Raw genomic sequence first — 17,767 nt, forward strand, 5'->3', positions numbered from 1 at the left:
TTCTGTGGAGCCAAGGTCAAGCTCATAAATATTTCAAGGGGACACTGTGAAACATTTTAGACCCCATAAGTTTTTAAATCACAGTTATTCCCCTCTCTCCATACGCAAACCTGCCCTTGAGGGGCTAGAGGGGAGCATCAATGCCCTTCATTGAGTACCATGACAGGAGAGCTGTCAGCTTGCTCATTGTAAATTTCTAAATTCCTCTTTATTCATTGATGGACTCTAGGGCACTGTACAGCAACACAATACTGTGGTACCTCGGGTTACATATGCTTCAGGTTACAGATGCTTCAGGTTACAGACGCTTCAGGTTACAGACTCTGCTGACCCAAAAATAGTACCTCGGGTTAAGAACTTTGCTTCAGGATGAGAACAGAAATCATGCGGTGGCAGTGCAGTGGCAGTGGGAGGCCAGGCCCCATTAGCTAAAGTGGTGCTTCAGGTTAAGAACAGTTTCAGGTTAAGAACGGACCTCCAGAATGAATTAAGTTCTTAGCCCGAGGTACCACTGTACAGTAGAACAGAAACTGAAACAGCAACAAAACTCTTCCACAGGCCCATCTAGTCCAGCATCGTGTTCTCACACGGGTTACCCGGATGCCTCTGAGAGGCTCACAAGCAGGACTTGAGTGCAACAGTGCTTTCCCCACTGGTGATTCCCAGCAACAGGCATTCAGAGGTTTGCTGCCTCCAACAGTGCAGGGAGAAAATAACCAGCATGGTTATTTTCCATTGTTAGCCTTTGCTGCCATTAATTCATTTAATCTTCCTTCAACGCCACCATCACTGCATATTTTAGAAACCAGCTTAAAATGCCTGAGATAATGGCATGAAATGAATCACAGAGCCATTCTAGGGAGTGTGTGCCAAAGCCGGGATGCCACCACAGAAAAGATCCTCTCCTTTGTGCATACATAACCAGGCTTCCCCAACTGATGGTTGTCGGAGAAGGGCCTTATTTAAGGATCTTACTGCACAAACAGGATGGTACAGGAAGAAGTGTTCCTTCAGGTATCTAGGTCCTGAGACCTTTAGAACCTTAACGGAGGAATAGGTTGTGATCCTCCAGCTGTTGTTGCACACCAATTCCCACCATCTTTGGCCTGCAGGCTGGGACTGACAGGAACAGAGGTCAGAGAAAGCTTACGCTGAGTCAGACCAATGAATTTTCTTGCTCAGCCCTGCCTACACTGATTGGCAGCATCTCTCCAGGATTTCAAAGAAGGGCCTCTCACACAGCTCTATCTGGCGATGCCATTGGGGAATTGAACCATGGGACCTTCTACGCACAATACAGATGCTCTACCCCTGAGTTATTGCCCCCCCCCCATTAGAATGGAAGTCCAACCGTCTCTGGGAGCCATAGGTTCCCAACCCTGCTTTAAAGGTTAACATCAACACTTGAATCAGGCTCAGGGATGAGTAGGCAGCCAATGTCATTCTTTCAGAGTTGGTATAATATAGTTTCACTTAGCTAAAACATTCAGAATCCAAGCGGCCAGATTCTGAACTAAATTAAACTTCTGAATAATCTCAAGGGGATTATGCCTTCTAGAAGCTCATAAATGAAGAAGGGGTCTCAGGCATATTCCAGTCTTGGGCATACTCCTGTTGTCAAGGATAAACGTCCAAGTCCTTCAACCCAGCCCACAAATACACATGATTGTAAAATTATGATTTTTACGTTCCACACTATCTTCCCAAGATGACAAACATGTGGTTCTGAAGTGGTCACCCAACCAGGAACTTACCAGAACCAGGCCTGATTAGCTTCATTAAAGTTGTTATTTCATGTGTTTATACAGACCACACCCTGGAATTTGACTCCTGGTTTGTAAGCAATCTATGGCTTGCTTTATAAAAAACATACTTTACTGTGCTTTGATGGAATGGGAAACTATGGTCTGATGGTTGGACAATTTCTTAAGTTGAAAGGGAAGGAGAGGAAGAGAGAAGGGAAGTAGGGAGATCACTTCTGATCTCTTTCCATGAGCTTGGAGCAGACTTCTCCACGATGGTTCCTTACAGATGATGTCAGTCAACAGCTCCTATAACACCCATCCAGCATGACCAACGGTCACAGATGATGGAAGTTGTAGTCTGAGAATATCTGAAGGGCAGCAGCTTGGGGAAGACTGGCTAGGAGGATCATTTGAATACATTCACATGTGTACACCTTGGCATCCTTTGATTGCACATTGTTGTGTGGTTATTGTTTGCCTTCCTCCAAGCTGCTCAGAGCTCCATCTTTCACACCCTCATCCCTTTTCTTTAGCTTTGCAATGACTTTAAGCAAACATAGGAGACCTACTGGAAAATTCACACACATACCCTTAATCAAATCTTGTAGCTGTACCAGGGAGTGAAAACAACACGTCTTGGCCAAAACTATGTCTGTATGCACATACACACCTCAAGAGCGAGTGAGCTAATTTCAAGGAGATGAGTTAAGTGCAAAGCGTAAACACAGATCTATTAATGGAGCAGTGAGACAACTTCTAATCATAGGTATTAAGATTCTCTTTCATCTCTTCCTCCCTTTCTTTTCAATCCCCTGCTTCCTATATACGTGGTTTTTTCTCTAAAGGGGGAACTGGAATTTGTTGCAGGTAATTTTTAGTTCAAGGAAAAGTGTGAAATGAGTGATGTAAGTGTCACCAGAAAGCTCTAAGGTGAGAAGAGGTAATAAAGAAAAGAGAAACAGTGGGGGTTATTTTTTAAGAGTTCAAGGTTTTTGAAGACACTGAATTTTGGGGAAAGGCTGTAGCTCAATGGCGGAACATCTGCTTTGCACACTGAAGGTTCCAACTCTTGGCATCTCCAGGTAGGGCTTGGAATGCCTCCTATCTGAAACCCTGGAGAGCCACAATACTGAGCTATATGGTCTGACTTATTGGATGGCAGCTCTCTATGTTCTTATTTAAAATCAGCTCTGAAGGCCAGAGTCTTAATTTATTATTAGGCAAATGGTCATAGCTCAGTGGTAGAGCATCTGATTTGCATGCAGAAGGCCCTAGGTTCAATCCTTGACATCTCCAGGAAGGATTAGGAATGTCTTAAACTCTAGACCAGGAGTTCCCAATTAGGGGTCCAGGAAGTTCTCGGGGTTTGTGGAACGCACTAGGGGGCCTGCGGCCCCATCCCTTGCCTCCTCCCCAACTATTTTTTTGTCATTTTTGCATTGTAATATCACAAATTTTATGGTCTGTTTTAGCGCTGTGCAATTTTTCAATATATTGGCCAAAATCGGTTTTGAAAACACATCACGATAACGATTTTGATCCAGCAATACACAGCAATATAGCGCTCCTCGTGCGAGGGAAAGCAAAGCAGCTGATTTCAAGGCACTGCCAATATTGCACAATGATCTCTGTCGAAAACACTGCTGATCTGAGCTGCCTTCCCTCATGCTGAGGGAGACCAGGGCAGCCGATTGCAAGGTGCTGCCTTCCGCTCACACTGACAGAGAACAGGGTAGCTGATCTCCCATACTTCAAGGCGCTGTGGCACTACTTTCCCCTGGTGGAGCAGCTATTCTCAGTGAGCAGGAAAGCAGCAGTAGCAGCCACAGTGGACATGCAACTTTGCTGGCTGCCACAACTGGCTGCCCTAGCTTGATGGTCCCCCATCCCCATCGCCTCCCCCTCAAACCATGTGCTGGAGTGACTCCGCTTTCTCTCCTCCCCCCACCCATTTGATGTCCGCAGCTGCTCCTTCCCTCACCCCCATGCCTGATCTCCAATTTCAGACACAAGGAACTAACTCAAGGAGCTCGAACTTAGTCCAGTAGCAAACTGGCAACCAGTGCAGCTCTCTCAGCTGGCAAGTAACATGTGACCAGTAGCTTGCTCCTGTGAGCTGCCTGGCCATCACATTCTGCTATAACTGCAACTTCTGGATCACATACAAGGGTAGCCTCATGGGAAATGCACTGTGTACCCAACAGCGTTTAAATAGGAACAATGAATTCCTCTTGCTAGGACAGGGATAAGGAGCTGGATCTGCCCAGTGGGTCAGATTCTTATCTTCCGAACCCCTTGCAGGCAAAGTTTGACATCATTTAAGGTCAGATTACATTTTTTTTTGGGGGGGGGTTGCCTTCAGAGATATTGTGGAGCATGCTTCAAGGGGATCCACAAAACTCCACAATCAGCTGATGCATCTTATTAATTAGTGAGCCAGCGTGTTGTAGTGGTTAAGAGCAGTGGACTCGTAATCTGGTGAACCGGGTTCGATTCCCCGCTTCTCCACATGCAGCTGCTGGGTGACCTTGGGCTAGTCACACTTCTCTGAAGTCTCTCAGCCCCACTCACCTCACAGAGTGTTTGTTGTGGGGGAGGAAGAGAAAGGAGAATGTTAGCCGCTTTGAGACTCCTTAGGGTAGTGATAAATCAGGATATCAAATCCAAACTCCGCCTCCTCCTCCTCCTCCTCCTCCTCCTCCTCCTCCTCCTCCTCCTCTTCTTAGTATTGCTTGGTTTAACACACACAAGAATACATATGCAAGAGTTGGCTCATGGATGCTCACCTCACAACCCTTGATGCAGTGGATCAGTGCAGGATGAGGATACCACTTGAGTTCAGCGGTGCAGACAACGTTCTAGATGGAGGAAAGGAAGCATGGAGACATTAGGAACAGAAAGAACTGTCTAATATCAAGTCAGACTCACTGGTCTATCTAGCTCATTGCAGCTATGGGCAAAACTTTAAAAAGCTCACAACTGTGCCCCAAACCATGTCCGGATTTTCACTTTTTAAATATGGCAACCCTGTTCCTGGAGATTGAACCTGCGGTGGTCTGCATACAAAGCAGCTGCTCTATCAACTGAGCTACAGCCACAGATGGCACAGCACATTTCGTTAGGGTGTGTGTGTGCACCCTGGGATTTTTTTAAGTGCAAACATTTATTGAGTACATACTCATACTAATACAGGACATCATTTTTATTCATCAGAGTAAAAAGACTAAAACTTAATGAAACTTAAAAATAAATAAATCAACAACTAAACTTTACTTTTTTAAAAAATGCAAACTTTAAAAATGAGACACAAAAGCAAATTTTTGCTGTACTGATAAAAAGGTGTACACAAAAATATAGTCCATTTCATGATCTTTATCTTTAACCATATGATGAGTGAACCTAATATGGGAGAATATGAAATCCTTCCTAGGCTTGAGTGACTGAAGAGCTCTGTGAAAGTCAAAGCTCTTGTGTATGCCATAGCTGCATTCATGGAACATTTGAAAATCACCTTGAGGCAAACATAAAATGTGAATTATTATTATTATTATTATTATTATTATTATTATTATTATTATTATTATCATCATCATCTGTCAGGCTAGACTGTTCAGCTGATGTATCAGAATGAATAAACTGGAATACATGTTAATTGACTAAAGAATTCAATTAACTGGGCAACATTATGGTAGGGGAGGAACTCCCAATTTGAATAAAAGGGTCATCTGAGAAGAAGGTTCCCCTCCTGTGTGTGAAAAAATTGGGGCACCATGTTTAAGAGGATGCATCCTGTGACACACATGTGCATCACCTAAAAAAGAAGGAATGCTTTTCTAAAGTTAGCACTACTTTTCATCATATTCAAATTGATGTAGATTGATGTAGTGTTGTCCAGTGGGATAGGAAGGGGGGGCGGACCACCCCGGGTGCCCTCACTGAGGGGTATGACATTCGGTGTGCCACCTGCCCACGACTCCCAAGCCTACCCTGAGCCATCAGGGTAAGGGGGGGGGGGAGCTGCGTCGCTTTGCTGGCGGAATTCCCCGATTCCCCTTTCATTTTGACAGCTTGGGGGAAGCTTGGGAGTTGCAGGCTGGCATGCCGAATGTCTCTCATGGGTGGTTTGCTCCATCCCTGTGAGCAGCTCGTTCCGCCCCCGGCTGCAGGGCTTGCATGCCGCTCCAGGCACTCGAGCGGCTATCCCGTGCCTGGAAGGGCACCCTCCACGCCATGCCCCCCTCAGGAGCGCACCCACCCTGGGCAGCGGTAGCATATGCTCCACCGCTGGTGTTGTCTCTAAGGTTAGTTCTTCTTAGAGTAGATCAACTGAAATTGATGGGCATAGCTAATATGATGTTCAAGACATAAGGCAGTAAAATCCTGTTAGCGTCTCTCCCCATTCTTATCTGTAAAAACATAATATGTAAGTAAGTAAGTAAGTAAGTAAGTAAGTAAGTAAGTACCGTATTTTTGCACCATAACACTCACTTTTTTCCTCCTAGAAAGTAAGGGGAAATATCTGTGCGTGTTATGGAGGGAATGCCTACAGGTGGCATGCCTACGGATTTTCCTCCTCTAAAAACTATGTGCGTGTTATGGCCGGGTGCGTGTTATAGAGCGAAAAATACGGTAAGTAAGTAAGTAGTTCCTCTACTTCTGTGCCCCTCTTGTTATGTATCCTTCAGGATACGCAAGCGGCAAACCCGGAAGTATATTTCCAGATTTTTCCATGAACACATGTGCAGAAGCGCTCTATCACGCCGTGTGTGTGCTCAGAACAGGCACCTCCAGTTGCAGAAACCTCAGGATCTGACCAGAGCTCTAGAACGAATCCCGTCTTATTAGTACAGGTAGTATAGGTAAAGGTGCCCCTGCCCGTACGGACCAGTCGTGTCCGACTCTGGGGTTGCGCGCCCATCTCGCTTAAGAGGGCGGGGGCCAGCACTGTCCGAGGACACTTCCGGGTCACGTGGCCAGCGTGACGAAGCTGCTCTGACGAGCCAGCACCAGCGCAGCACACGGAAACGCCGTTTACCTTCCCGCTAGAAAGCGGTACCTATTTATCTACTTGCACTTAAGGGTGTTTTCGAACTGCTAGGTGGGCAGGAGCTGGGACCGAACGATGGGAGCTCACCCGCCGCGGGGATTCGAACCGCCGACCATGCGATTGGCAAGTCCTAGGCACTGAGGTTTTACCCACAGTGCCACCCGTGTATTAGTACAGGTACCACTGTACTAATAATGTGCTGTCGTTTCATGACACCCAAAATCAGCTGCCTGAGGTCACGACTTCCCTCTGCCTAATGATAGGGCTGCTCCTATACCTGAAGATCACTCACTAGAAAAACCTAACATGCCTCAGAGGGTATTGTAATGTTCACCACCACCCCTGGGGTGGGTGGGGAGGGACAATTAAAGGAACTGAGCACTCATCTAGAGCTTCTGAGTCACTCTATTTTTTGTTCTTCTCCAGGGCCTGATGAGCTGCATCCAAGGGTACTAAAGGAGCTTGTGGGTGTAATTTCAGAGCCTTTGTCTATGATCTTTGAAAATTCTTGGAGAACAGATTGAACCGGGGAGAACAGAATGAACTTTGCATCTGCATGCAAAGCAGATGATCTACCATGATCTACTGCTCAGCTATGGCATTTTCCTTAAGAGACAGTAACGTAGAAAGCTGACTTTCATGGAGTCAGACTATTGGTCCATCTAGCTCAGTACAGTCTACGCTGGCTAACAGAATTTCATACACTTGACATTCCCAGTCCTACCAGGAGATGCCAGGGAACGAACCTGTGGCGACTTCTGCAAAGTGGATGCTCCTCCACTGAGCAACAGGATACTGAGAGACAGGATACCATTTTATCAAGCTATTTCATGGCAACACACTGGTGGCATTTATTTTGCATGTGTTCAGTCTCATCAGGTTTTTACGAAAAGTGTGGTGGTCTATGCACACACACATACATTACCCTTCCCCCCCTGCTAATTCTGAAGGCTAATTTAATCTGTCTGTGGGGAAACCTTGGTGTGTTTTTACAGTTTCGGTCATTTGAGGCTTACCTGGTATGTGCTAGAAAAAGGACTTTTATACTATCTGCACAGGGCTGTTTATCTTTCCGATGCACTCGGATTTTCCACTATTACTCAGGGCCCAGATTGCTCCACCTGTCTTGCAACAGGCCTGGTCTGTGTGAAATGGAAGGGAAAGGAGTCTGGGGAAGGCCGGGCAGGGGGGCGGGGAGGAGGAGAGCCCCGTGCTGTTTATTTGCTGAGTGAGCGAGAAGACTGCAAAATTCAGCAGGGGCCCCCCTTTCTTGGGTCAGATGCCTTCCCAATCGAGTCCTTGACAACCCTCTGGAAAGTGAAGGGCTGGTGCTTGCCACAAACAGGAAGATAGTATTTCATTTCATTTCAATCTCTTATTTACCGCAAGATGAGGAATAGAGGAGCATGTTCTTATTTTTAATATTTGGAAAGATTGATGAAGTCATCAAGATGGGCCTCAGGATAATGAGAAGCGGGAAAAGCAACACATTCTATTCCCCTGAACCCTGAGGGCAAACAAGCTTAGAGGTGCCAATAATTCCTCTCACCTTATCTGGTGGGTGGTGTTGCAGCCAGAGCATGGGCCCTGCAGTGATCTGGTGAGGGGGGGCGGGGTTTAACTGACTGCCTACTGGCGATTGACCTGAGCCCGCAGGTCTTGGATGGGCTTTCCCTGGGGGCAGGCCCAGCCAGCCAATCAGCACCACCTGGGCCTGCTCCCCGGAGGGGCGGTATAAACTGTGGCCCAGCCTGGCAGTCCCTTCTTCTGCCGGATCTCCCTCCCTCTAATTTTGTTGCAATTCATACTATGACCTTGCTATGGATCATGTTGGCTGCCATATTGGGGCCATGCAGGAATTTTTCCACTTGGCAAATTGGCACTGGCCATTTGGTTTGCCTACCTCGTAGCAATCATTACAACTTCGTGAGGTTAGGTACTGGGGAAGCCTTGGTTTTGGCTGGAGGGGAGGTTGTAGCCTCTGCTTGCCCTTCCTTGGTTAATGGTATTCTGTTAAAGGGATCCATGGGGAGTGGCTTCTGTCTGACATCCAGGCAGGGGCTAGGGCTATGACACTCCTCCAACAGAGACCCCTTGGGGATACCCCTATCTTATGTAGGTCATAGAGCCCCCTAGTGGTGATTTACCCTTAGATGCTGTCCCAGGCCGGAGTGATATAATTTGGCTTCACCCAATGCCTATGCCAAACAGTTCACAACTGTAACTGATTGTGACCTATTGGAACCCATAAAACTATATGCTGTTGTCTCGTTTGGTTATTCACCCCTTAGGGATCTGCGGAGTCTGGGAGACTTGGCACACAAGGGAGGAGAAGATAGCAAGACTTTCTCTTCCATACAGTCAAAAACATCCCTAATAGAGTGCATTTCCAGACATCCTCTTTGACAAAAGCAGAGAAGGAGGCTAGTGTGGCACAGGGGCAATTTCCACTCAGCCTGAAACGCACTGGGTGATCTTGGACCAGTTCATTATCAACCTAACCTACCTCGTGTACACCGCTTAGAGATTTTTGACGTATGAAACGATTCAGAAATGCTTTTAAAATAAACAAGATTACAGCCTTAAAGTTTTTCCAAGTGGAAAGAATGACTGTTGCTATTCTTCCTCTTAATAATATTTATTTGAAGACGGCAATACCAAGTCCTTGTGCTAACAGCAGCAGCAGCTGCAAGGCAAATGTGTGTCAGCTGCAGCAAATGCCAGTGTGTTACATTTGGCCCCAACCTGGTTTCAATTCCAGAGGGAAAGTTTTCAAGGTGGTAACAGGCATCGTAAAAGTCTAATGGCCCTGTCTTATATAACACTCACTCTCAGCTGGCTAACCAGTGGCTGTGGCACTGCAAATGACCCCCATACACTGCTTTCTGGTCACTGATGTTGTCTACAAGACACACCTATGTCATACAGGTGCCATGGGTGTCCTCCAGCACCCAACACTTACATCTGCCTTCAATTTTACACCTGCAATCTAGCCCATATTTCCTCGTGGCCATCCCTACCATTGTATTTGTTAAACCTGTGCTGTGAGTTTTGGGCATTCTGTCTCTCAGAGGTAGGCATATAAAGGGAGATAGCTGCACACTGTTTCGGTGACCTGCTACAGAAGATCTTCAATTGAATTCTAGTGGTTTGGGAAATGTATTCCTTTCATAAAGGCCTCAATTTATGCTTGCTGTGGGAGTGGGGGAGTGCAAGCTTGTAGGTGATTGTAGCAACCCAGTGATCTTAATCCCTAGAAGAGAAATGGTATTTCAGTCCATGTTACAGGCAAATGAGGTGAGGACAGTAAGGGTAAAGGACATTTTCCTCCTTCATCATCTAAACAAATCTGAATTAGGGCTGAACATAAACAACTTGCTTCACTCCATGATCATTTCCTAGAGTGTTGTAAAGCACTATTCATTTTTAGCTGTTTTCAACACTCATTTCCAACATAGGCATGTTATTCCAGTCATCTTCTTTGTTTACATTGCCATCTTCACCCTCACTGTCCTAATTTGCACTATTTCATTCCGTTGCCTGTGGAAGCCTATTTGAATGCCTCAATATCACTATCCAACATCTGGTGTGGCAGCATCATAGAAACACTTGTAGATAAAAGCTTAGTTTGCATGTAACACTAAACCATGGTTAAACATAGTTAAACCATAGTTAAGTTGAGGTGTCTGGCGGATGATCACTTAAACCTTGTTTTATTACATAATAGTTAAAAGCACCAGTGAGAGCAGATGAGACATGAGAGTGGTTTGAATTTTTTGTCACTCTTCACTTAAGATAAAATTAAAGAGGTCTGGATTTGTACAAAATGCAAAGCTATAACTATGGTTTATAAATGAATTATAAACCTTGGTTAGTGGAGAACCTTCAAGTTTTTAATGCTTGATGTTTAGCTCTGTTTTCATTTTACAGTGGTACCTCTGGATATGAACAGGATCCGTTCCGGAGCCCTGTTCGCATCCTGACGTAAACGTAAGATGCAACTGCGTGTCTGTGTGTGCACGGGTCGCATTTTGCCGCTTCTGTGCATGTGTGTGACATCATTTTGAGCATCTGCGCATGTGTGAGCAGCAAAACCCGGAAGTAATGCGCTCCATTACTTCTGGGTCGCCGTGGAGCGCAACCCGAAAATATTCATCCCGAAACTACTTCAACCTGAAGTACGACTGTATGTTGGAAGCTGCCCAAGAGTGGCAGGAGCAATCCAGGCAGATGAGCGGGGTACAAGCAAGCAAGCAAGCAAACAAACAAACCATAGTTTAAAAACCATAGTTAAGCTGCTGGGCTGGGTTAACACATAACACTAAACCATGGTTTAGATTTTGTGTGAACTAGGTCATATTTTTGTGGATTGTCACAGCCAACTGGATTGACAGCTATGTGGGCAATGAAGTTGAGGATAATGAGGGCAATGAATGGCAAATGAGGGCAAGAAGGAGGAGCAGCCAGAGGAAGAAAGGGATTCTGAAGAGCATTGAAACAGTGCAAATCTTCAGCCAAGGGAGCACCCTATCAGTGATTTGTCCAGCTGCATTGAACATGTGACTTTTGAAATAAATGATCAAAATTAAGGAATAGTCATCACACCCCTAACCTGAATTGATTTTCTGCATGCCTCTTCCCATTGAGGGTGAGAGTGACTTGTATTTTTTCCTCCTTTTTTTGGTCTGTATTCCTGGAATACTTCAGCCTTTCTCTCTGTCACCTCCCCGCAATCTGGGCCGCTTTCCCCTTTTTACTACCAGTTATTTCCCCTCCTCTGGCTACCTAATGAGCCCTCCAGGGATATGTAGGTATAAAACTCGTTATGGCTTCTTTCAAGAAATGGCATCAATAAAGGAGGACAGAATGGGGAGGGAGGGGGGAGGGGAAAGCTACAACACTTTCAAGCCAGGATTTTTATTTCACAGTGAATTACAAAACCAAAAAACCAACCCCCCTGAAACCCCACTTGAAAGTCTATATGGTGAGAAAGAGCCTCTAAAATGTAGATAAGGAAGTTCCTAATGTGTTGTGTGGTGCAAAGAGTGACAGGAGGCCCTGTAAGCGGGGGGGGGGGTAGGTTGTTATTATTGTAGGCCACCCACTCTCTGGTCCTATTCTCTGCAAGAAATTGCCCCAATGGCCATGATAGATATGTAAATTCCAAATTTATCTTGAGGTCTGAGCTCGGTCATTCCTCCCTTCCTTTATTTTGTTTCCAAATCTGGATGCTCAAGGACTCTCTTCAGCCTGCTATTTTAAGAGGACCCACCTGATTTGGACTTCGCAGGCAAATGTACAAATCTGGAGCTAGTTCTCGTGTCAGTTTTTTACACACACCACCCTTTTCCAATAGTTCTCAATTCAATAAATGTACCCGAGTGTGTACAAAACTGCATGCTTCAGATTAAAAAGCATATGAAAAATGCATACCTGAGGTAAAACGGTGTACAATTCAGCCCAGAAAAAGTGCAAAAATAATGGGAATTTTTATGTGTTTAAAAGATAAATAAATCATAGACTGATGGGGAAGCAGGGAGCAGATTTATGGATTAACAGAAGTGAATGGCATGCACCAGAAATAGACTGCGAATGCTCTATCCCTATCTTCAGAACAGCCAATTCAATGACAAGGTTTTTGAGTTAGCAATCTTAGAAAATGTGCAATCTGAAAGAAACCTAGAGCCCTCTGACATGGAATGTTGGAAGATCCAGGACAGATAAAAGAAAATACTTCTTTGCAGAGTGCCTAGTTAGACTATGGAACTCGCTGCCACAGGAGGCAGTGATGGCAACAAGCCTAAATGACTTTTTTAAAAGATTAGATACAGTAAATGCATGGAGAGGGGTATCAATGACTACTAAACATGTTGGCCATGCTCTGCCTCTACAGTTGGAGGAACAATGCTTCTGAATAGCAGTTGCTGGAAATTGCAGGAGCCAAGAGTTCACTTGTACTCAGGTCCTGCTTGTGGGCTTTCTTCCCATAGAGGCATCTGGTTTGTCACTGTGGGAAAGGGATGACAAAAGGGATGGACCATTGACTTGACCCAGCAGGCTCTTCTTATGTTCTTAAGATAAACGAAGCCTGAGAATTTGGACTTCTGGGAGAAGTGGAAGGTGATAGGTGATCGAAACTCATTGTTTACTGAGCATTCGACCTGACCTGATTACAGTCAGTTTAGATGGCACAGACTACTGAATGAACATTCATCCTGAGTTGTTTGCAAGGAGACTAGGTAGCATTGTAGGAAGATTAGATGATAGCCAAGAGCCACCCAACCCTCCCAGTGCTTTTCCCTATCACTGACCTTTCGGATTGCAAAAGATCCTTTCTCCTCCGGAAATACAAATCAGCTATAATTGTGCAGCCTGAATTTGCTGGCATGTGACTGACCCCTACCTGAAAGCAAGTCACTGCTTGAATGTCGCTAATAATACTAATAATAATTTATATGCTGCCCATCTGACTGATTTGGGCAACTGCTCTGGGCAACAACTTAAAACATCAAACAAGGTAAAACATCAAACATTAAAAAGATCCCTTCAGATATCTTCTAAAAGCCAGATAGTTCTTTATTTCCTTGACACTTCATGGGAGGGTATTCCACAGGGAGTGCATAACTACCAAGAAGGCCCTCTGTCTGGTTCGCTGTAACTTCACTTCTCACAGTGAGGGAACCACCAGAAGGCCCTCAGAGCTGGGACTAAGTGTCCAGGCTGGATGATGGGGGGTGGAGATGCTCCTTCAGGCATACATGGCCAGAGCCGTTTAGGGCTTTCAAGGTAAGCACCAACATTTTGAATAGTGCTTGGAAACGTACTGCCTCTCCATCACATTTGTACACTTGCCCATAATACCATAAGGATAAGCATGTATGGCTAGCCCAGGATCATGCTTCCCTCACTGGGATCCCCTAGGTAACAAGTTTATAGAGCATTCATCCTGATTCGCATGCACAGTGCTTATGCAGTGGTCAAACTAGGTCCAGTCTTTAGTGACCATTTGTTCTGATGTGTGAATTGGCTATATGACAATGAACATATATAATGACATACATATCCTCCCATTAGTCATTTGTCCAAGCCACACTTTCCTATGCTTTTCTCCATCACTTTCCGAACAAAAAATGGAGTCCAGTTGTTTTTTTATGGTAGATTTGTTGAATGATGGCATGTTTTAATCCACCTTAAAAGTGCAAACCTAAAATTCTAGTATGCATTTTAATCCCTTCTATAAGATAATAGCAGTCTGGAAGAACCCAGTGACCAACTAGAGTCATGAAGGCAACATGACACTGTGTCTGGTATTCAGGGGTAGGCTACCTATGAACTAGCAGCACCACTTTGTGCCAAAGATTGAGGGGACCCGATGTCACCTGTGTGCATGGTTGGCAGAAGGCCCACACTGTCAGTAGGAGGCTGGGCATCACCCTGTAACCCAGCGCCCTGCACAGAGGGGATAGGCCAGGCAATGTACTGTGCCTCACCCCCCATTCTGCAGAATTCTGCCCATGCTGTTGGGAGGCAGCCGTGTGCCAGAACACCCCATGGTTGGGAGCAGGCTGGGTGCCATGCCACAAAACATGTGCCCTGCACATGAGGATGGGGTGGGCCCCCTACCCTAAGATATTGAACAGCTAAGCCCCATGAGTCAGTACGCCTGCTCTGAACATCAAGTTTCTGTTTATTATCCTGGCCATTGCTGATTAATGGTCTTCTCCCTGACCATGAATTTGCCCAGTTCCGCTTTCAAGACAATCTGCTGGGTTTGTTGCAACCAAACCTATCTAGGAAGCCCATGAGGGGGTCAATGTTCCACGACAACCTATCCATCAAATCACACTTGGGACTATCCACTGACCTTCACTCTTGGAGGGTTCATCCAGTGCTGGATGTCTTGTAATGTCTCATTGGCACGCAACAGGATGGGCTCACTAGGATGGTCTGGGCACAAGATGGTACACTCAGCTCCTTCAAAAAGGAAAAAAGGAAGATTGGGGAGGGGAGGCCCCATTATATATTTATTTTTTAAATAAATATGATTACACTTGATTGTAAAAGAAACCTCTAAGCAGTATTCAACCCCCAAGCAGTTTATTAATCACCCATTCATTGCACACAACATTTTTATGCCACTTACTCCAAAAATATTTCTGTGATTTACATAAAATTGCATAAAATGCTCATTTAAAATAGCAATAAAAGCCGACTTTAAGAATATAATAAAATTATCAAAATATAGATACAAATCAACAGAATTTAAAAACAAATGTGCATAATAAAATGTATGGGGAGGCTCACCTAAATAACAACAAAAAGGCTTTCGGCAAGTGAAGAAAGCATTATAACAAAGGCTTGGCCTAAATATCAATAGGGAGGGAATTTCAGAGAATAGATGTTGCCAGATCTTCCAGCTCAGACAAGACAGAGGAGATGGTTCATACACACTGGCCATTAGCACCAAGCACACTTGGGGAACCACTGGGCTCCACACACCCATCCCCACTGACACTTTCTGCTACCTCCCACACTGGAAGACTGGATTTGTGATTTAACCACAAAAAGTCCTCAGATGTTACTATGTACGTGCAAATCACCAAGGTTAATTTAGATGGCTGGTGGTCACAGCAACCTACTGGGTGCCAAAGTACAACTGCTGCCTGCTGATGCTACCAGCAGCCTGTAAACCAGAGATGAAAGTGAGCTTCCAACATATGAGGGCCCCACTGTAGCAGAGTAAGGAGTTGCCAAGTCCCCTTGCACCTGAAGCTGGACTAGTCACCACAAAGAAGCAAAAGGAGTGGGGTGGAGTTCTCCAATGTGGGACTATCTTTGTAGATGAGGAGTGGGGAATCTTTCTCACCTGGGGGCACTCTTTCTCACCTGGGGGCAAGCTTCAAGAGGGGCCACATGCCAAGCAGTACCAAAAGCAGACATGGCTAGATATGTACCATATCCATATTTCATCCAGGCATGAAAGACAGTATCAGTCACAATTCACAGACACATTACAGCCAGCCTTGTGAAAATCACTAGAGGGTCAATGAGGGGAGCCACTGGGGCTGAGGTTCCCCACCCTTGTTATAAAATCTGGCAGCAGAGCTGACAGGATCAGAGGGGGCTTATCTTAACAGGGGAAAGAGCACAACCATTTGCCAGGAAAATGAGAAGGGGAGAGTCTTCCCAGCAAGAAGCCAAATCACCCTTGTCATGGGCCCAGACTAACAAAATGAAATTTAATAGGGACCAATGTGAAATTCTGCAGATGCACAAATCTAAGATGGGGGACACCTGGTTTGCTAGTAGTACATGTGAAAAGGATCTAGGGGTCTTGGTGGATCACAGGCTTAACATGAGCCAAAAGTGTAATGCAGCAGCAAAAACAGCTAATGTTATTCTAAGCTGCATTAACAGTATAGTGTCCAGATCAAGGGAAGTCATAATATCATTCTATTCTGCCTTGGTCAGACCACACCTGGAGTAATGTGTCCAGTTCCGGGCGCCACAATTAAAGAAGGATATTGACAAGCTGGAAAGTGTTCAGAGGGGCGACCAAGATGATCAAGGGTCTGGAAACCAAGCCTTATGAGGAGCAGTTGACAGTGCTGGGTATGTTTGGCCTGGAAAAGAGGAGACTGAGAAGAGATAGAATACCATCTTCAAATATCTCAAGGGCTGTCACATGGAAGAGGGAGCAAGGTTGTTTTTTCCTGCTTTGGAGGGTAGGAGTTGAACCAATGGCTTCAAGTTACAAGAAATGAGATTCCAACTACACATCAGGAAGAACTTTCTGACAGTAAGAGCTGTTCGACAGAAGAATGGTCTCCCTTGGTAATTTGTGGGCTCTCCTTCCTTAGAGAGTTTGGATGTCCATCTGTCATGGATTCTTTAGTTGAGATTCGTGCATTGCAGGGGGTTGGACTAGATGACCCTTGGGGTTGGTTCCAATGCTCTGATTCTGAATGTTTTGAATGGAAGGATGGGGGCCAGTTGAGCCAGTAGCACCTACCACCTACATGAATTCCAAATTTGGGCTGTGATGATAAGCTCAGGTCCACTAACCAGGAAGCATCATAATCCATGGACTGCAGCTCAGAGAAGGAGCAGCATCACTGATCCCCAAAGCCATTGTGTCTAAAATCTGCTCACCACTGCAATAGGCATGCCCAGCAGATGAGCGACCAAATGCTAGACTGCATGTCAGAGGCCTCTTCCTTTAAGCATCTCCATTCTCCAGCAAGGGCAATCAGGCTGAATGACTATACAACAGCTCAACCTGCAACCAGCCCATGTTGGAGAAGGTTGCCTCTTCCTTGGTACCTGTCCAGGGTTCTGAAGGGCTTGGCATTGGCCATGCTCTTTCCGGAGTGGATGCAAATGCCTTGCCCCTCAGTCCCCTGCACTGGCTGGCTGCTATGGACCCCTGCCTGCCTCCTCTTCTGAGAGCCAGTGTGGTGTAGTGGTTAAGAGCGGTGGACTCGTAATCTGGTGAACCAGGTTCGCTTCCCCGCTCCTCCACATGCAGCTGCTGGGTGACCTTGGGCCAGTCACACTTCTCTGAAGTCTCTCAGCTTCACTCACCTCACAGAGTGTTTGTTGTGGGGAAGGAAGGGAAAGGAGAATGTTAGTTGCTTTGAGACTCCTGAGGGTAGTGATAAAGTGGGATATCAAATCCAAACAACCCTTCTTTCTTCTTCTTCTTCTTCTTCTTCTTCTTCTTCTTCTTCTTCTTCTGCACTCCAGCTTGGCTTCTTCTCCTCATCAGGACTTGATGCAGATCACTTGTACCCAATTTCACAAACTGAAAGCCAGAAGCAAGGCTACTGCACAAACAGGCAAGTTTCCCATATACAGTATGATGCTGGATAGCTCACTTTCTATGAGTACAGTGGTACCTCTAGTTGCGTTCCGCTCTTGTTACGGACTTTCAGCTTACGAACGCAGAAAACCCGGAAGTGTTTACTTCTGGGTT

General features: G+C 45.5%; 1 protein-coding gene across 1 annotated transcript in view; it reads right to left on the reverse strand.

The window, feature by feature from the left end:
- The window catches only part of PAPPA (pappalysin 1), a 246,209-nt gene that overhangs the window by 26,633 nt on the left and 201,809 nt on the right, over positions 1-17,767 (reverse strand). Inside the window, exons 19-20 of the mRNA XM_081179613.1 lie at positions 14,657-14,766; positions 4,532-4,603 (exon numbers count right to left, since the gene is read on the reverse strand). Coding sequence (XP_081035739.1) covers positions 4,532-4,603; positions 14,657-14,766 — 182 coding nt within the window. The remainder of the gene's footprint in view (positions 1-4,531; positions 4,604-14,656; positions 14,767-17,767) is intronic.

Source organism: Podarcis bocagei (assembly GCF_964188305.1).
Source record: "Podarcis bocagei genome assembly, chromosome: Z".
In the NCBI taxonomy this organism is placed as follows: domain Eukaryota; kingdom Metazoa; phylum Chordata; class Lepidosauria; order Squamata; family Lacertidae; genus Podarcis; species Podarcis bocagei.